The following is a 21,144-nucleotide window of genomic DNA, read 5'->3' as shown; positions in this document are numbered from 1 at the left end:
GAGCATGTGAAAAGATTAACATGATATATCTTAGCTACAGTAAGGGTTTTGTTGCTGTCTTGGAGACTTTCTGAAAGCAAGTTGAAGATGCACAGGCAAGGTGAAATTGCTTTGTGGTTTATGGAAATTTTAGTAGTTACCTGTGCTTTCACTGAATCTGTAAAGAACTTCAAGTTGACTTGGAGGAGCCTGTCTTGAGATGCATTCTGACCAATATAGCTATTTCTGACTTACATGGTATGAAAGATGCATATATATAAAAGCTTACAAACAATGCCCCAAGAGACTATATGTAAACACTGTGGAGAACGGAGCCAGAACTCATAATGGTTTTCGTATGTTTAGGGGATGCAAAACCAAGCTAAATGAAGTAAGATGAAGTAGAAGTAAATCAAAATAAGAATAATTCCTTCTTTTAGAAGGGAAAAGTCCATGTAACTTTTCCTTCTTGTTAAGGTTAAAAATGACTATGATTGATTTTGTGTTGTCTAGTGGGTCTGGGACTAGATAAAATATTAGCATAAGTAATATTCACTCTAAATGAAGCATTAGGCTAATAAAGACTGGCTTGTCTAGTTGAGATTATAGATTTCTATAGTGAAAAATCTTATTTATCGTAGCAGGTAAAATTTTACTAGAGTGAGTGTTGATATAACACTTATCCAGTTTGGAGACCTGTGACTAGTGGTGTTCCCCAGGGGTCAGTGCTGGGTCCAATCTTGTTCAGTGTCTTCGTTGACAACCTTGATGAGGGGATAGTAACCACCTAGAGCAAGTGTGATAGAAAACTGGGAGGAGTGGCTGACACACCTGAAGGCTGTGTGCACCATTCAGCAAGACCCAGACAGACTGGAGAGCTGGACAGCAAGAAACCAGATGAAATGCAACAAAAACAAATGTCAAAAGAGTCTTGCACATGGGAAGGAATAACCACAAGTATCAGTACAGTCTGGGACAAGACCTGCTGGAGAGGAGCTCCGTGGAGAAGGATGTGGGGGTCTTGGTGGATGACAGGTTGGGCAGGAGCCAGCAGTATGCACTGGTGGCTGAGAAGGCCAGTAGGATCCTGGTATGCATTAGAAGGAGCATGGCCAGCAGGTCAAGGGAGATGATCCTTTCCCTCTACTCTGCCCTGGTCAGGTCTTCCCTGGAGAGAGTATCCAGTTCTGGGCTCCCCAGTACAAAAAAGATAGCGATCTGCTGGAAAGAGTCTAGCAGAGAGCCATGAAGATGATAAAGAGCCTAGAGCATCCCCTATGAGGAAAGACTGGATGACCTGGGTCTGTTCAGCCTTGAGAAAAGAAGACTGGGAAGGGATCTTATTAATGTCTATAAATATCTTAAGTGTGGGAGTCAAAGGGACATGGCCAACCTCTTTCCAGTGGTTGTGGGAACAGGACAAAGGGAAACAGCCATAAACTGGAGTGTAGGAATTTCTACTCCAATATGTGAAGGATCTTCTTCACAGTGAGGGTGATGGAGCACTGGAACAGACTGCCCAGGGGAATTGTGGAGTCTCCTTCTCTGGAGATATTCAAGACCCACCTACACACCTACCTGTGCAGCCTGCTGTAGGGAGCCTGCTTTGCAGGCGGTTGAACTAAATGATCTCTAGAAGTCCCTTCCAACCCCTACAGTTCTATGACTGTGATAACTACCTTGCCTTAAGTGTAACAACCATTGTAGCATGGCATTTTTATGAAGCTTTGGGAATAGTGCTTTTTGCCAACATGTGTTTAACTGGACATAAATGTCACAAAAATCATATCCCATCATGCTGAGGACTGGAGATTCTCATGCTTCATTGCATATGTGAATTGAGCTGGTAGGTGGTGGAAAGACAGAATTGAGCTCTCCATCTGTTGCCTGTAGCATTCTTAACACATACTGCCAGTAAAAGGTTTTGTTAAATTTTCTTAGCAGCTCCTTGTTAATTCAGTGTCATATTGTGATCATCTTCTTGATAAAACCTATCTGAAGGTGGAGGAAGTGGAATCTCTCTGTTTGCAGCATCAAATAATATTTTAAATTAACGTAATTGATTGGTTTACCTCTATTTGATCAGAATTACAGTTGCCACTTGCAGAAAACCACCGTGCAACCTTCAGCTTCATCACTACTTCAGCTGCTGTATTTGTTATCTGAGGTAGGCTCTGCTGTTTCAGTCCTCTGCTGCTCTGTATCCTCTGATGGTATCAAAGAATTTTGATCCTGAGAGAGATTTTCTGTAACCAACATTTCATCCGCATCAGGTGCATAGTTGGCTAAGGCAGAACACAGCTTGGTTCTTTTACTTCCAGCTTGTTTTCACATTGATGAATTTTCCAGATCATCCCCACTCTGGCAGAATCCCTTCCACTGGTAGTGCTGACCAGGTTCCATGGAATTTGCTCTTAACTGTATGAATCTCTCCAACTGGACTCCTATCTTGTGTGAAAAGTACAAGCTGCTCACGTGTTTTTTGTTAAGATCTCACCTTGAGTTTCATTATAGTTAGACATGTCCTCTATTCCAGATGAAGCGTGCGTCACTTAATAAATAAATAAATAAATATATGTGAAAGAGGCTTTAAGACAAGCTGGAATCATAGTAGCAAACTACAGAAGAAGCAGCAGGATGTCTGTGGAGACTGATAGTTCTGGTAGTAGCATGGAGAACTTGGCTATCAATGTATTTTAAAATGTTTGTTTCCTGTCTTGTTCTCATCTTCTTGGCTGTCAGGGAACTAAAATAACAAAATAGAAAGGGTGGGATAGGCCTTTGAATACTTCACTTACTGTATTATCTGTTCACAGTACTCTGAGAGCGTTAAACATGTATGGCTTTTATTAAAAAAAAGTTATTTATGAACTCACTTATTTTGCAGGTGAGTAGCAATTTAGCATGGTATTTATGGAAGACTTTAGGACATGTGAAGTATGTAAATGTAGACTCTGCTTAATAAAGGCTTGCTTGCATGCCCTGGGATGCCGTCTGTCATCCACTAGGCTTATGGCCACTTTGTCAGTTCCATCTTGGCATAGGCTTTTAAGCGTACTTAAATAACTTCAGCTTTACTCCTTTACTGTGTCACTTGAGCCTTTCATCAGAACTTAACTGATGCTTCCTGCTTGCCACTGAGCATTGGCAAGGGTACTGGAAGGGCACACAAGTCCCTGATCAGTTTCTACTGGAGTTTATGGTAAATTGCACTGACTTCATTAGAAGTCAGATTGGGCTTGAGTGTTCAGAGGTGCTGATTTAAATAAGTTGATTAAAAGTAAATACTTTGCCTCTAAGTGGGAGCTTGGCACTTTTCTAATACAATTCAGTAAGCAATCCAGTTAACTAACTAGTTGTTTGTAGGGCTTTTTTTGTTGTTTTTCTTAAAGCCTTCAGATCAAGAGGAAGAATGCAACAATTATACTCGGCTGATTTCCCGTTGTATGTCAAAGAAAGGGTTAAGCTAAGTACTACTTAGGGTGGTATTGGCAAGGTCAAGATTACAGGCTGAGGTTATAAGCCTTCCTCGTATACTTTTCATGCTAGAACGTAAATATGACTTCAGTGATGCACTGCTGAACACTTACAACTTGCCACAGTAATGTGAATACGCTTTCCAGATTTTAAAGCTGAGCTGGATTTCTTCATGTTGTTGCTGTTTAAATGGTGTTTTGTTTCAGTAGTAAATTCCACATGCTGATCTTTAGGCATTTAACTCTCAGTGACCATGGTGGAAGACTTCAGTATATCAGAATGATTAATTGTCTGAAGCTCTTGTATTGCCTTTTTAATTAAATTGTGTTGATAAAATAGAGGAATGTGGAAGTGCACAGTGAGTATCTGCTGATGCCCATTGAACTGAGATCTCTGATTTCAAGGAAAGGTCAGGTAACCTTTGTACTCTAGAGGAAGAGTTGCATAACGGAGGAAAAAACTGGTGCTTGAAATCTTATTATAGCAGTAATTCTATAATATTTATCCATCAAAATTAACTAAAAGTTGCTCGTGGTCTACAAAGGGGGGAATATTACCTCAATAAAAGGGGAGAATTTGACTTTGTGCCCCAGTGCAGGGATTGTGAGGGCTGCAAAGCTCTGCTTTGGAATTAATGTTGAGCACTGCTAGATGCCAGACGCAGAGAAGAGGCTGAGTTTTGTCGGCAAGTGGGATCTGCAAGTTAATTGGTGTTTTCTGTTGGCTTCTGGCTGTGAAATGAAATTGGAAGCCCTTTAGCCACATGGATAATACAGGACCTGAATACAAATGTCACATGTCACCATCAGGGCCCACTGTGAAACAATAGTGTTCCCACTCGAACACTGCACCATTACAGATCATTTAAAGATGGGGATTGCATTTAAACTGAAAGACCCATTTGCCTTTTACTGCAATTTAAATGTCCTCTTAGCAAAAGCTAAGTGACAAATTAAATGAAAAAAGTGCCCATGTCTTTAAAGCTGTAATGCAAAACAACCTTTTATTGCTTCTCATGTGCCATGAACGAATCATTATACTTGACAACCCTAAACCAAGCCATAATTGGAGCAGCTACTGTTATCAAAGTGGAGCTTGCTTGTGACAGCTTAATAAAGCTGAAACTGTTAAATTAAATCCCAGATGCTTAATCTGATGAAAGCAGTCAAGTAGAAAAATCTAAGACAAGTGTCTACTACTTGGTGGAGTGATGGAGCCCAACAGCTTGTCAACATGTAGATTACAGGATCAGATTTTTTTGTGTGTACTACCATTTTTATTGTTGCCTGCCTTTCCTGTGAAGAAACTTCACATAATTTGCATGTTTTGAAACAAACATTTCCAGCAGATTACCTCCATTTTGATATTTAAGAGCAGTATAAGGAGGAGGGAAGTTGTTCAAAGACAATCTCTGTATGGAACAGAAAGATGGTGGCTTTTTCATAGGGAAGCTCCAGAGAGCTCTTGCAATGCAGGGCTGCGAATAATGGTCAGATGTGTTCTGGGTTTTTATCCTGCTTATCTTGATCTTGTTTGGTTCTTTTATTTGGCAAAATTGAGGAGAACTAAAATGGCATTCCATCTATCCAACTGGGTGCTCTCTACTCTAACGCTTCAGAACTTGTTAGTTCTGAAGTTTCAGGGTATGAACTTCTTGCAGTATTGCCAGGAGCTTCATTTGTGGCATCAAGCTTTCCTTGGTGACCATTTCACTTCTCTTTCTGCTAGGCATGCAGAGTGGATTGTTCCTGTAAAGATATTTCCTGAAATGAAAAGCATGTATTTGCCCTAGCAGGTCTAGTATTCTTCATTATACCAAATTTCTCTTAAAGCACTTAAAGCTAATGTGGGCTACCTCTTAAGTGCTGTGACATCCTGGTGATCTGGTTTGAGTTCGTTTGCTGGTATTTTGACAGTTTTCTGGATTAGTGACACATTTTCACACTAAACTTTAGAACTAAAATATCATTTTACAAGGTCACATCACACAAAAATACTGCAATGTACTTCCTGAAGGATGATGCATAACATTTTATTAGTTCACTTTGCTCTACATTTAAAACATAATTCTAGATGTTGAATATAGGTAAAGAATCACTATAGATTAATTAAGAAAGATTTAATTACCATTTTTCCTCAAGCAAGCTAGTGATTGAGTTAAATAAGGCTTTTTGATTTGAAAACCATTCTAAATTTTTCTGATACAAGCTTACATTCATCTCTAAAAATAGCAAGTTAAATTCTTCGAACCCTAAATGGAGCTATTCCCAATCCATATTTCTGTCTCAGGTATTCCTTCCCTTTCCAATTAGAGAGACAGACAAACTTGTGCAAATGAGACACGCCACCTGTCGTAAACAAATTATTTCTGCTTAGCACTTAAAGGGAGAGGGGAGAAAGGCACAAAAACAGTTGGAATCGTTGCTGGTATGCCACTAGAGAAATTCCTTCTTGATGCTAGGTCTGGTGGGTACTTCAGAGCTGTCATAAAAGGAATCACTGAAGTTACAAATTCATTGCAGTGTTTCTGCTCTAATACTATTTTTTATTTAACTTCATACTTCATGCATTCCTCGTGTAGTATCAACTCTGCAGTAGAAATATGGACTTTTTCTTATAATTTCTGGTATTTCCAAAGTGATATGGCAAGAATGTAATTTTCAAATTTTAATGTCAGATGTATGTCAATATTTACATGATTCCTGCTCCTTTGGAAAATAGCTTCAAAATTTCCTAGTTCAGGTAAAGCAATTTCATGAATCACATTTTTGGCCTTGAAGTGAAAGCTGTTGGGACGCCTGTGTTTCAAAGGTGCTGAGATGCATCGTGCTTTGCTCAATTGCGAGGCTCAGGTGGAATGATGTCATAGATATTTGTGTCTGTGTCCGTACGGCATCCAATAGGCTGTCCTTGCTTAACTGATAATCCTTTGATCCCTGTTGATTTTTTTAGTCTTAGCTGCCATGGTGCAACTGCTGTATAGTTAGAAAATGTGCATGAACTGAAGGCACACATAAGGTTGTGTTGCTCTTTCACAGAATACGCTGTTAATATATGTCACTGCATTGAAATGATTTATGCTATTGGAGGCACTAAATTAACAGCGTTTCTGAGTTATCAACACAAGATGCTTCTGCTGCTCTGTGGCCTGAGTTATGGATGACAACTTAAAGAAATTGCTGTCACAGCCCTAGAGTGTCTCAATTGTTGCTGTCACCTTCATTTCCATGGTGAAGGAAGCCAGGCCACCTTTCTGCAGAGATGTGTTCTGTCCACCTCTTCTGAGGTGATTTCCTTCCTCCTTCATTATCAATAGTAGAATATTGGCTCCTGTCATAATGATATTAAAAATGAGGGTGTATGTGGCTGTAGTGTCCACGAGGCTGTAGTATGACAGCAGGTGTGAGCTGTTTTCAAAGAAGGTATTTTTTCCTGTGTTAAAGCTGCATTTACCAATTTGACAAAGAATGCTAAAAGTCATTCAAGTGTGCAAGCATAGCTTTAAGGTTTTATTTTTAATGCACATAAATTGTGGGTTTCCTTGTGGTTGAGTTGGATGGAAAGCACTTTCTTGCAATAGAAGCCAAATTTCTTCAAGTACCCACTTTAAAGCAGTTTTTAAAGTTTTTATTCCTAAGCTGTTGAACTGATTTACTCAAAATATTCATTAAAAAGGAAGGAAAAAAAGTTGGAGCTGGTACACACTGCTGCCCTAAATACGAAATCGTGACTTTCAAAATAAACGTCAGAGTTGTACTATGGTCTTAAACATGCATAAACATTTTTTTTCCGCCTTTTCTCTTTATTTTTCATACCTCTGTAGTATTAAGCAGTCAAATAATTTTCTGCTACAACTTCTAGTAAATATGAGAGATAAGGGGAAGTGGTAGATCTGTGGATTGAAGGAGCCTTCACTAACTTCTTGGAGCTTTCCTGCAGTCCAGCAGTCTAACCATGTGTTATTTTCCAGTTTTCTTTTGAATGAATAATGGGAAGATACCTGGAAAACTGGAAGATCATTTGAAGTGAGAGATAAAACAATCTTAGTTATTATCTTGTGTCTGTCAAAACACAACAAAGGATATAAAGAGACCTAAACAGACTAGAAACTGGATAGTGAAGACACTTAACAAATAAAGGTAGCTGGAAATTTTAAGTGAAGCTGGACAAATTTTAAAAAAGATAATGTTAGAATTTGAGTGAGGGTACCTTGCAGTGGAGCAGCTCACCAGTAACTATGATGGATTCTTGTACTGGAAAATTTTTAAAATTGAAGTATGTTCCTTTGTAAAAGCTATTGCTTTTGATATGGAAGCTGAAAATAACCCAGAAATCTTAGACTGTGAAAGAATTCAGACTAGGTTGTCAGAATGTATTCTTCTCGCCATTTATAGTTGGCTATTCAGGTTCTGTAAGCACAGTAATGGTAATCATTTATTTTTTGACCTTTCCCACTATGTGATAGACTGTCTGTGGTTTTTTTTTTTTGAGGGATGAAAGGCATTTCCCTCCTTTTATGGGTATCTTGTTCCTCTCAAACTTCACAGTTTTGTATGAGAGAAATTCATCCATCAATTTAAATGAAGGTGGGGTAATGCTTTAATAATTAGTAGACACATCAACTTTTTTTTCTGAAAATTGTCAGTATCTGAAAATAAGATGACTGCTGAGAATGAATTACTAGTTAAATATCTGGTAAAATAGCTAGTTGCTGCTTTGGATGGAGTGCTTTTGTTCACCAGCTGATTGTAAATGTTGGTAATGATTTAAAAAAATGCAAAGAACCTTTTCAAGATGTTCATGAAATAGTGTATTTCTGCTATTTGTGCTACTTGTGCTAATGTTAGCAGTACTTTCACCATAAAATGATTGTGAGCCAGTGAATAAACTGTTTTGTCAATATTAGAGAAGTTGATCAATGTGGAGTACTTTAAGTGCCTAGAGGGACACATAATTGACATATGACAGATACCTAAATGCTTTCTTAAGCATATTGTAATGTGAAGCGAATTTCAGTTCTTCTGTGTAACCATTTGGACAAACGGGTGGATGTCTGTTACAGCAGTTTGAAACAACAACAACAAAAAGCATAGTCCACAACAAAGTGCTCAGGTGAGATGACAGATACTTTATGCTGGGTCCTGTTTCCATTGTGTGGAAGTTGAAGCATAGGAAGACTGCAGTGGTTATTAGTTGACAAACGTAGATCAGAGCATGTAATTGATGATAGTTTAGAATAAAATTTCATAATGCAAATGTCCATTTTAGCCAAATATATGTGTGATTTTAACCTTTGGAGCAGCAGTATGCAGTAAAAGGGAAAGGAAAACTTAAGGAACTAGTTTTATTTTATTTTATTTTTGTCCTACACTCCCTCTAACGCAGAATTGGAGTTCAGTGTGCAGGGTAGTGCAGTGATTCTCTGTTGTCATCCGTGCTGCAGGTAATCTATTGCGTTAATCAGCCAGCTTGTGTGAAATGCATGGGGAGTGATTATACTATCATACACAATACAGTCAACGTGAAGCACATGTCAAGACCAATACATCAAAGTTTAATTCAGTAATAGAATGAATTAAGCAAAATGAAACATTCTGTTCTCCAAGAAATACAACACCCACAGCAAGCCTTTTTTTTCTTGAAGGCTGAGTAGGGAGACCACAGTGCATTAAGGGATTGTTTTTATGAATAAAATTGCAACTTGGATCCAGCTGAACACTGCTAGTACTTTTTCTTGGGATTCTTATCAGGGACAGCACAGCTCTGAAGTGCTTTGCCTATCTTCACTCTTTCATAAAAGCAACTGTTTAATTGGAGTGTTATCTAGTGAGACTCCTGATTGTGCTCTGTTCTAAGGGAGATCTCTTCATGACTGGAGGAGGGAGGCGGCTTTACCAGTCATTGTGAAGGCACTTGTCTTTCTTGTTGAGAAGCAGTAGATAGCATTTGCCACCTTCTTTGACGTTTCCAAGTGGCTGTCCCACTGAAAGTGTGTATGTCTTTAAAAACCTGATGTAAACCACTTTTAAATCTTTTGCTAATACTTGCGTTATAAAGGGGTCATGGGTTCCGTCTCCTATTACTGTTTCTGTTCTGGCACTGCCAGTGCTGGAAGATGATGTTTTTGTAACTGAACTGATGAGATCGAAGTAGGGCAAGTGTACAGCAAATCCTGAAACTGAGCTGTAGGTTGCACAATGGGATTAATCTTGATTACCTTGCTCCATTTTCTTTGAAATAATAAAATGCTACTAACTTGGAAAGGTGCGGGTTTTTAGTTTTAGAGAAATAGATATACAGTAATAGAGAAAGCAAGGAAATTTTGAATTAGATTTGCATCTATTTTCTGTATTTTTCTATTTGCAAATGGATGTATTTCTGTATATTTTCAATTCAAAAATATGTGTATTGATCTTAATGATATTAAGATTATACATTAAGATTAGTTAAACTACAGCTCTGACAAGACAGAGTAATATTTCTAGGAAAAACAGATTTCCTGGGAGTCAGTCGCACAAAATTGTCTGCTGGATCTTCGCTCATGCTCAGTGCCCTAGCCCATCCTAAAACTGTTTTCACCACCATTCTCTGATTTACTGGCATACGAGTAAAATATAATGGGATTTCTGAAAACTGAGCAATGCTCTGTCTCTAAGGATACTGTGTATATATTCCTTAAGCTTCCTTTAACTTTATGAATACACTCTATGCAGGATGTGTAATTATCCATCAGGTATTTTTAGATGTTTTAATTCAGTACTTCTTAGAATTTTTCAATTTGCATGTTCAAATCCTGCTCAGTGTAAAGAAGTGCTGTCCTTTCTCCCTCATGAATTCAGAGGTTTGGGTGTTTAATGAGTGATACCCAAAGTACCAATGTTTGCATACACAAAAAGAAGGCATATGTTGTGTAAAAAACGATAATATAACCTATGTTTTTGTGATATGGGGCACACTAAAGATAAATTACAACTGTGTGTTTCCAAAAAGAGGTCAGATTGTACTAATGGTTTGTTTAGCAGAGCTATCTGTTTTCAGGTCAAGAGGATTATTGTTGAACCAAAATAGACAATTCCTTCCTGCAGTGTGACAGTTCTGTGATTCATTGCCTTGTGAAATTAATACCAAATTGTACTCTCAGCATGGCTTACCTTCCAGTTACCTATTGGAGAAAAATAAATTCTGCATCATGGTTTATGATTGTTTGGTACTGTACTACGAAGAGTTTTCTGTTGGAAAGACATCCTCCATAGTCTAGGGATCTGAACCTGAGCTACTTTAGGTTTGGTCTTGAGATCTTGTATGAAAAAATAGCTGGTGTCTGGGGAAAGGGAGGTGGGAGAGAGTGCTGTGGTATAGAGGAAGACAATGTGTAAACACAAACATATGTCTTGCTGTGTTTTTCATTTAATGAGACATTTGTACATACTAAAGGTGGCATTGGTGACATCTAGTCAAACAGGTAAACTTGAGAGTGCCAGGAATGCATTTTCTAGAAATTGACTGTTTCCTAGTGTAGGATTCATTAGGCAGAAAAGCAAATTTCTTGTTTGAGGCCAGTGTAAGTCTATGGGTCAATGACCAGATCCGGGTGGGGGGCTCTCATTGAGCAGCAGCAGAGCGAAATGGGAAAAATGTCCTCCAGGGTTCTTCCAGTTGGTGTGTGGTAAAATCTGGGCAGGAACAAATGTTTTCCTGACTTCTCAGTGCTAGAAAGCAGGACAAGGACCAGTGAATGGAAGAAGCCTGGATGGAGCAGATGTCAGTAAAGTGGCAATGTGCTCAGGGAGAAGGATGAAGAAGAAATGAGAGTACAGACAAGTGCATACACACACTAGGGGAAGAAAAAAAAAGAAGGAAAACAACCAAAAAACCCAGAACCCCAATAGGTTGAAGACCATAGGGTCACTGGCATTGTGCTTCTGTCTCCCAGATGGTGGCCTCTGTAGCACTACAGGAGTTGAGCCTCAGGCTCTTTCTGTTCCTTTCTCTTCAGGAGGAGAGTTTATCACATGCTCCCTGTGGTACCAGAATGGAGCAGCATGCAGGGCTGTGCCAGGCTCTTAACCAGCCCGGATGCACACACAGCTCACACTCATGTCAGTGGGAGCATGAAGTTGGGCACTGTTGAAAGCTGGAGTGGTCTGTGTGCGGTTTATTAGAAATACACTTTTACTTGTGCTTCATTTGCATAAAAAAAGCAAAAAAAGGGTTTCTGAGATGGCCTGCTGACAGTGTAGTTATGCTCAAAATAATTACCCTCTTAAAATGAAATAAGTTTTTAGAGGCTTTTGGTATTTTTGGTTCTCTCTTCCCTTTCCTGTCCATGTAGTGGAGCTTCTGCAGAAAGCATGTTATTCCTTCACCCCGACTAGTGCTTGAGATACAGAGAAGTAAGAGGCTACTCATTTTGTAGGGGTGTTGTATAATCTGTAGTGTGTGTTCTGCCTGACTGAATGGCTGAAATGCTTCCCAAATTCAGTTACGATACTCCACTTTTCTTTTGCTTTAGTCTGAAAATACTGGGAGTCTGGCTAAGAAGTATTAAATGTGTGTGGGTTTGGGTTTTTTATTTGTTTGTTTTTATGAAGATGCTGAGAGATTCGGTGTCCTGTCTGTGCCCTCAAGTAGTGCTTCATGTTGAAAATAAAACAAACAAACAAACAAACAAACCCAAGTTAACTCTTCTTCAAGGCGTTCCAATATGCCCATACCTGTCTTTTGTTTTGCAGATTACAAGACATGTGCTGCTTATGTGTGGGGCAGTGCTGAGTGTGCACAGATGCTTATTGAATCAAGTGAAGCTTGTTCAAAAGGGTGTTTAAAGCAAAGTCATAAGATTTAATTTTAAAACATTTTAAAAACAACATCTTACTCCCATGATAAATTTTAGACACCTAAACAACAAAACAAGAAAAATGCAAATTTGCTGTTACTGTATTTAACAGTAGGCAGCTACAGTCTGCGTTACTGGTGCAAAAACTCAGTCCCAATGTTGTCTGCAGTGCATGTGGCCATGACTAACACAGTGGTTTGGGTAATGGAGCATCCTTCTCTCCGGAACGTATGCTTCTAGAGAAAGGAGTTCTGAAATTAAGTCTGAAGGAATAAGTGTCCTCATTGTGGCCTTCCAGTACTTGAAGGGAGTGTATAAACAGGACGGGGAACAACTGTTTACATGGTTTGATAGTGATAGGGCAAGAGTTAGGTAGGGTAGCATGGTTAGATTGCTGTTGGACTTGATGATCTTTAAGGTCTTTTCCAACCTGATCAATTCAATGATTCTGTGATCTCTTTGGAATTCTGCGTAGTGTACCGCATTTTATTTTGTTGTGTTCAGATTTGTCTGCTGTTAGTTCCCAATCCTTGGTAGTCAGAGTATCTGGGGAATTACAACCTCAAGGATCAGGTTCTGTTTCCTCTGGCTCCTGTATTGCGGCATACCAACATGCTACTCTAAGAATGAGTGTAATGCAACGGCCTGTGCTCTGGGTGTCCATTTTGCATTCTTAGTTTGCGAAAGAGTACATGACTGTAAAAATCTTACTGTCCTGAAAGAGCCAGCTGCAGTGTTTTGTGCAGTCTGTCATGAAGATGGCATAGTTTGGGCTCTAAACCACTTGTGTATAAGGCGTGTTCTTAATAAGCAAATGAACTGCTGCTAAATAGCACTTTCTGATGACTTCATGCTTCTGTCAAAGTTCACACTGATGAAGAGACAACTAATCTAGAGAAAAATCCTTCCATTTGAAAATTGTTACTAGATGCCTTGATGTATTTATGCCTGCCCTGTCATATAGAGGCAAGGAGCAGGTTCTAAAGATGGTATATATGTGAAGTGTCAGCACAAATTGGCTTTCTGTTAGAGCTCCATGAAGAGAGAATGTAAAACAAATTTTCTAGCGTATCCGAATTAGTGGAGTAATTGCAGTAAAACGTATCTTTGTCCTGTAAGAATTCACAAAGCCAGTGCTTACTGGATCTTTGAGATGGAAATGTGTGGAAAATGCATTATATGTTCAGCAGTGCTTCTACTGGGAAGCATATGTTCACAAAGTATGTAGTTTACTTACATGCTTTCTTGGTTCCTGTGATGTAAAGCTGAAAGATACATAGATTTAGTTTGTAGAAAGCAACATTCACTTCTGATACAAAAAATAAAAGGAAAAAACTTGGATAACGTCTTGCTGTAACTTTCTGAGTTCTTGTTTGCTTTTGACTGATACTGCTGACCGACGGCCCATACGTAGTGAACTCTAGATTTTCTAATGCAAAAGAAATGCTAAATACCTTTTAATAGAGAAGTTTGGCTTGATACAGTCTGATACAGTCTTGATACAGTCTACAGATACTGCTCAGATGGGTCAGGTTCTGTGTCAGGAATTCAGCCTTCCTGATGCTAGGCATAGCTGGGAAGTAAGCAGTGTAGCCTTTGAGGGGAGAGTAAAAGTATTACAGTATAGAGCTATAGAAGTTTGCAATTAGTCATTGGCTACTGCATTTTTAATAGAAAACATAATTTAGCAATTTTTTTAAAATCAGGTGCTCTGTGGATGTGTATAGTCTTAAATCCCCACTGCAAGTTGGAGCAGAAGGCCAGTTGGCTAAAACAGCTGAAAAAATGGAACAGTGTGGATGTTTGTCCCTGGGAAGATGGAAACCATGGAAACGAGCTGCCCAATTTAACCAATGCTTTGCCTCAGGGTGCAAATGCTAACCAAGGTGAGCCTAAACATATGCACTGACTGCAACATATAATATAACCTCATCTTATGTACTCTAGCCTTGCAGAATTCAGCACTCTTTCCTGGGACTAGTAACTTTCTTGTTAAAAATTGACCAGCCAAATTTATTTTCACTAATATTGTCCTTGCGGCAAGGATAGTTTTTTGTGCTGGGGCTGCAAAACTTTCAAAGCAAGTATTTGTGTTTAGTTAGGTCTTCTAACTTTTCACTTGGTCCTTCTAAATACCTGTTGCATGAAAATTGAAGTATGTCATGTAAAAGCCTGTTGTTTCTGTGCTTGACTATAGTCCTATATCCCTTCCAATGTTGGGGTTTTTGTTTGCAGTTACAAAACCTTTGATACTTATTTAAAGAAAGATCTGTTGCAGCTGCATTAAAACTGAGTGTGTGAGAAAGTAAAGCTGTTATTTGTGGAATGTGCTCTTGTTGTGCAGTCCGCATTTCCACGTTTTGGGTGGGGTGCAGAGGCAGCACTCTGACTTCTTCGAGGAAGCGTCTCTTCTTGCTCAATATCATTCTTGGTAATTGAAAATGCGGTTATTAAATCTGACAGAAGCCTTGTTTGGTCCTCTTCAAGCAAGATTATTACTCTCGCACAGAGTAATAACTAACAACTGGGGAAAATGCAAGATTTCTCTAGGAGCAGGGAGGAAAACCTCGTAATCTTCAAAATATTCAGTATTTTGATACGTATTTCATATATACTTACGATGAAATAAAAATTAATTAGTTGTTGGGGGGTGGCAGATTTGGCTTTAGATGGGTTTTTCCTTATTTCATTTTCTTGGAAGAAAATAGTTGATACGTAGTTCCTTTATAAACCTTACAGCTAACTGGGCCAGAAGGTCATTCAGCATAAAACTCCCTGTGGAGATTGGTTTTGCTTACTGAATCTCTTAATGTTCTGTCCAGCCTGAACAGACTAGTAGCTGCTTTGGCATGGCATCTCACATACACACAGACAGAGCTGTGTTAACAGCACTTTTGCCATTGGACGATACCCAGTAAGGGTTATGTCAGTCCCTTGCCCTCAGTGCCTTGTTTTACCTACAGTATCTGTGTATGATTATGAGGAGAAAATTGAACAAGTGCTCAGAGTTAATGTCACGTTCAAAGGAGAACAATGGAAGTCCTTCATGTGCTGTTCATCCTTCTCCCTCATCCTAGCAGCTCCAGAAAGGGAAAAGCTGTGAATGTCTGAGTAGCTGTGCCATATACCTTTCTAGCCTGTTTTCAGGAGAGCTGTCAAATGTCCTTCATCTTTAGCTGTTCCCTTGCAAAGCCCTGTTTAGCAGTAGTCTTGCTGTGCCGTAGTTCTCTTCCCAAATGGGAATGGTGCACTCTTGGTTTGACCTGCTTGATGGCAGGATGTGAAATGTCATCCGCAGTCTGCTCCTTGCAGAGGGGCAAGACAGGCTGCCGTCAGCTGGGGGTTGTGAATAGGCAGAAGACAAGAATACTGTGAATGACTTATTCACATTTGAATGAGTAAAAGCTGATGCAGCTTTCTGAACTTGTGAAAATGACAGATTCATCGAACAGGCCCCATCGGACGGTGTTCACTCGAGCCATTGAGGCGTGCGATCTTCACTGGCAGGACAGCCACTTACAGCACATTATCAGCAGTGACCTATACACCAACTACTGTTACCATGACGACTCTGAAAACTCGCTCTTTGACTCTCACGGGTGGCCCCTCTGGCATGGTAAGTGGCTGAACCGGAAAGGCATTTCCATGACTTGGTGCTTTGTTTAGTTTCTATGGCATTATTTTGGAGGGGTGGGGGGAGATGAATGAAAAGCCTGGCAAAAAGAACAGACGCTCCCTTGAAACGCTGGTCTCAACAGTAGTCCTTTAGGTCTCTTTTGCATAGTAAAAAAAAAAAACAAAAAAACAAAAAAACAAAAAAAAACCCCAACCAAACAAAAAAAACCCAACCACAACAACAACAAACCAAGAAGAAAAAAAAAAAAAGCCTTTGGAGTTAACCTAGTAAAACAGGCCATTGCAGACATGGAAACATTGCTATTCCTCAATTATTTTCTCCATTTTAGAACATGTTCCTACAGCCTGTGCAAGGGTGGATGCATTACGATCTCATGGATACCCAAGAGAAGCACTGAGGCTAGCAATAGCTATTGTTAATACACTAAGAAGGCAGCAGCAGAAACAACTGGAAGTGTTCCGGGCTCAGAAGAAAGGTAATTGCGGGAAAGAGAATGGCAAAGAATGCAATGAGATGACAGTAACACTGGACTAGAACTTTGCATGAGAAAACTGGTTTTGAAGCTATAATGCTAAAGAGGTGCCTTGAACTCTGTATTACAAATAGTCATGGTGGTAATGTAACATTCTGGAGATTCAGGGCTTTCTATACAAATTCTGTAGGGCAAGGACTTGGTTCTGATTTCCGCAGTATGTCTGACACTGCTGGGTCTGTATCCCAGTCAGGGGTTTTGATTACACAGTGTAAATTCTGTGTAACTTACAGCCTTTCAAACAGAGCTTTGTATACACATTGGGTAATTTAAATTATTTCTTCCACTGACACATAATTTAGCTGAGCTGTACATTTCTGAGGGGAGATCCTAAGTTTACGTTGAGGGTTATACCAAGGCGAAGTCTGCACTACAGAAATTCATCAAATTTGGTCATTTCTTCCTTTAGTCTTGTAACACCTTAAATTTTAGTCTTTCTGAATGAAGTTGGATTAATATAAACGGTAATGAGTGTTTGAAACATTGTTTTTTATATGGTATTCCTCTGCCCATTATCCCTGTAATGAATATTCTTCTTTAGATACAGTTTTTGTTCCATTTGATCCTTGCTACCCAAAATAGTTTTACACATAAACATTTATGACTACTACAAAAGCACCTTACTTCAGACCTTTGATCTTAATTGCTGTTCTTAGCTATTTAGATCTTCATACATTCTAATTTAAAACACCATTGTGAAGTTGCCTGTAAATCTTTCAATGTATATGCAGATGTTTTCCCAGAAATGTGCAGTTAAAAATCTAAATGATGAAAATGTAGATATCTGAATAAAAAAAAAGAAGTTTTGTTGTTCTTATGTGCCTCCATTTCTATTTCACAGTACCTGAGCTCGTTGCTTTATACACTGTTCTGGATCTAGATTTGCACAAAATTTAAAAGCACATTATGTTGTTATTTACGAGAATTTTTCCAAGTGATTTCTATCATGTAATGCATCTTTCCATAAAATCTATTCCCTTAATATCTTTTCATCTTTTCCAGCCTCCCAGGCTGGGGGAGAAGTGAGGGCGGGGTTGTGTATACGTGTACTTATTACTAAGGTCTGGAGAATCTGCAGGAAGTGTGCTTGGCTTAGTACTGCTCTTTCTCATTGCCAGTTGCTAGGGAGTATGTAGGCATTCAGTACTCCTGTTAAGTTCCTTTTCTCTGCGAGCAGTGTCTATAGCTGTCAACTGGTATTATGCTATTATAAATGAAAGTTGGATTGTATGAAATGCGGTCCATCCTATCCTGAAACAAAGAAGTTTGTCATTTCTATGTTATCACTTGCTATTTTTGTAGTTTTTCTTCATATGTTTGGAATTTGAGTTTTTTTTAATTCTGCAGTATCTTCTGGTCATTCATATAAGCAGATGAATTCTGCAGCTCTAGATTTCAGTCCAGCAAACACCACATGCTTCTACTTGGCTCTTACTCATATGACTGGCATACATGGAACCTCTTGCATGGGCTAAAGTTAAATGTCAGCGGGACTAGTGCCTTTGTTTGGAGTGAAACTAGTGAACCTCATAAATAGGCACAGTAGATGAGGTGAAATATGAGTCAGTAAGAAGTCAGTGTGATTAATCCTATTCAGCAGTACTACTGACTTCTGCATGTCATCTGTAGTGCATGCTATTTGTTAGTTGGCAATAACTTGTTTGTTTTTTGTATTACATATCAGTTGATTCTTAACCATACAATCAAAACCTAACCTAATCCTCTTGCATAGTCAGTTCAACAGTTTCATTTTATAGCCCTACACGTTTAAATAGGTAAGAAGTGGACTTTCTAGTGTTTTAAAGCTTTGCTATAATACATGTGGTTATTAAGGAAAGGTGGCAATCCATGAATGAGAGAAAGCAAAGGCAGCTGAAGGTTAATGTGTGGTAAGAAGAGAAACAGAGCACTCATAACAGCTTCTACACATTTTTAAACCATAGAATTATTAAGGTTGAAAAAGATCACTGTTTATCCAATCTAACCATGAGCTCATGTCTACTGTGACCACTAAACCATCTCTCTCATTGCCATGTGTTTCTTGAATGCCTCCAGAGATGGTGACTCCACCTCCTCGGTAGGCAGCCACTTGGAAGGTGCCTGACCACCCTTTCAGAGATGATTTTCTTGTTTTTCAACCTGAACCTCTTCTGGTGCTAATTGAGGTTTCCACCTTGCCATAACCCTCCTTGTAGAGATCTATCAGGTCTCCCCTGAGCTTCCTCTTCTCCAGACTAAACAATCCCAGTTCCCTCAGCTGCTCTCCTTGAGACTTGTGCTCCAGACCTCTCACTAGCTTCATTGTCCTTTTCTAGACACACTCCAGGGTATTTCTTATAGTGTGTGGCACAAAACCGAACACAGTACTGGAAAGGCAACTTCACCGGTACTTCCTTCCATTCACAGTGCTAACGGATTTTTTCATGTTCCATCTGATCAGTGACATATACAAAACAAAGTATCCAAAATAGTGTAATTGTTAAAAGTTTTAGAATGCTAAAATTCACTTGTTTCAGAATTAAAGGGTGATTTTTTCTTGTATACCTCATTTAACCTTTTCATTCTTTTTTAACAAGGAGCTATAATCCTGAGTTTACTTATTCAGTGAATATTTAGATGATGTAAACTCAGATTTTTTTTTAATGGAGCATATTTTAAAGTATTCTCATTTGTTTCAGCACCATCATGTTCACTTAAGATGTGAAAAATGGTACTACATCTTTTGATCCAGGAAGGAGATGCAGATATTTTACAAAAAAAAAAAAAAAGAAAAAGTCGGTATCTTTGATGTAATTATCAGCAGATGTTTTCAGAAGACTTCCTGCTATTGAGTACAATTTTAAGAAGTGCTGCAGTTGAAATTCTTGGCTCATAATATGCTTTGTTAGTGCTCAAAGGGTGTTTGGCCTTTGTTCTTTTACTTTTTTTCTCTAAAACATACGCATTAAATAGTTTGCCCGGGAAGATACTGTTTTGCCTTTCTTAACAGAGGCTACTGTTTATACTTGGTACTGAAAACATCTTAATCAATTTTACTTCTATAATTGTTTTATGCAGCTAACATGCTCTGTTTCTCTCCTTTCTCACAAAATTTTTTTCTAACATAGAACTTCTCCACAAGGGAGTAACGTCAATAACAAATCTGGAAGGCTGGGTGGGACATCCTTTGGATCCAGTTGGCACTCTCTTCAGTAGCCTGATGGAAGCCTGCAGGGTGGATGATGAGAGCTTCCATGGATTCTCAGACTTCATGGGTAAGGCTATGCACAGGAAGCTATCTTCTATGTATTTTCAGTATCCAGATGCATTTTTCTGCCTTTCTGTTCAGAATTAACATGGTGTAAGAACTCATATTTACCTTCTCTAAGAAAATGTGTAAAAGAGAAAATACTGAAAGTAGAATTTTGTTCTAAGCTATGTAAAAACACTTTGAAATTATCCATTGCTCATTCTTGAAAATTCTATATATCATGTGTAAAATAAAAGCAAATGAGTTCTTACTGTAGCAGCATCTCCACATACGTTCCTCTGGGCTTTTTTTGAGATAATGCAGAAGGTCACAAAATTGCAGAATTGTTGAGAATGGAAAGCAGATCTGCTTAGAGATGGTGAGCTACAGCAGGTTGGTCAGGACTGTGTCCAATTGGATTTTGAGGCACTCCAAGAATGAGGGCTTTACAGCTTCTTTGGGCAATCTCTTCAGTAAACACACACATAATTAAAAAAAAAAAAAAAAAAAAAAAAAGTATTATGCTAAAATAGAACCTTGTGTTTAATTTTGTGCTCACTGCCTCTTGTCCTGTCATGATATCTCACTGAGAAGAATCTGACTGTCATTTATATGTTCTGCTATTGGATATTTTTACATGAGATCCTCCTGAGCCTTTTTCAGGCTGAAAAGTCCCAGCTGTCTCAGTCTTTCTTCCTATGAGAGAATCTCCAGGCCCATGATCGCCTTTGTGGCCTCTCAATGGATTTGCTCCAGTATGACCATAAGTACTGTGGAGCTCAGAACAGGATGCGACATTTTACATGCCTCTCTCCAGTGCTGAATAGAGGGGAAGAAACAACTCTCTTACCTGCTGGGTCTGGTTGCTGGCAGCGCTCTCCTAATGCAGCGCAGGTTGTTATTAGATTTCTTAGCTATATATGCGCATAATTCTTCAAATAGATGGCAAAACAATTACAACGGTCTACAAAGAATATGAACTGGAAAGCAGTGTTTCAGAATTCATGCATGCTTTTGATCAGGATGTGTATGCCTGTTTCAAGTTCAGTATTTGCTTTGCAAGCATTTATAAGATGCATTCCTCATTCTCAGTCTATTTCCACCTCTGCAGTAGTTTCTGTATGGATAGAAGTTGGGTGCTTCTGCTTGTAACTCTTACATATTCATATCCCCAATCACCTCAGAGCTTTGCCTCAAAACTCATTCAGTGAGATTTTCTTCAGTAAACTTACAATCTCTCTCATATCCACCTATTCTGGAAGAACATTTAATTAAAAGAAACTAGAAACCAAATTCTTTGCAATTAAAAAAAAATGCAAAAACAACAGCAACAAGGAAGAAAACCAACCCATAACAAATGAAAAAAAAAAACCCTCAACTTAAGAAATGGAAATTGTATGTTGAAAAATAACTTCCCTTACACAGTGCATGTGTTTTGGTTTCTCATATGCTGC

At 38.8% G+C, this 21,144-nt stretch overlaps 1 protein-coding gene across 1 annotated transcript in view; it reads left to right on the top strand.

The window, feature by feature from the left end:
* The window catches only part of ZSWIM6 (zinc finger SWIM-type containing 6), a gene marked incomplete at its 3' end in the record, with an annotated part of 111,434 nt that overhangs the window by 71,779 nt on the left and 18,511 nt on the right, over positions 1-21,144 (top strand). The window contains exons 5-8 of the mRNA XM_079548053.1: positions 13,999-14,178; positions 15,732-15,908; positions 16,258-16,404; positions 19,569-19,715. Coding sequence (XP_079404179.1) covers positions 13,999-14,178; positions 15,732-15,908; positions 16,258-16,404; positions 19,569-19,715 — 651 coding nt within the window. The remainder of the gene's footprint in view (positions 1-13,998; positions 14,179-15,731; positions 15,909-16,257; positions 16,405-19,568; positions 19,716-21,144) is intronic.

The sequence above is a fragment of the Tetrao urogallus genome, assembly GCF_951394365.1.
Source record: "Tetrao urogallus genome assembly, chromosome: Z".
NCBI lineage: Eukaryota > Metazoa > Chordata > Aves > Galliformes > Phasianidae > Tetrao > Tetrao urogallus.
The sequence above is the reverse complement of the archived record's forward strand: the minus strand, read 5'-3'. Positions and strand labels throughout refer to the sequence as shown.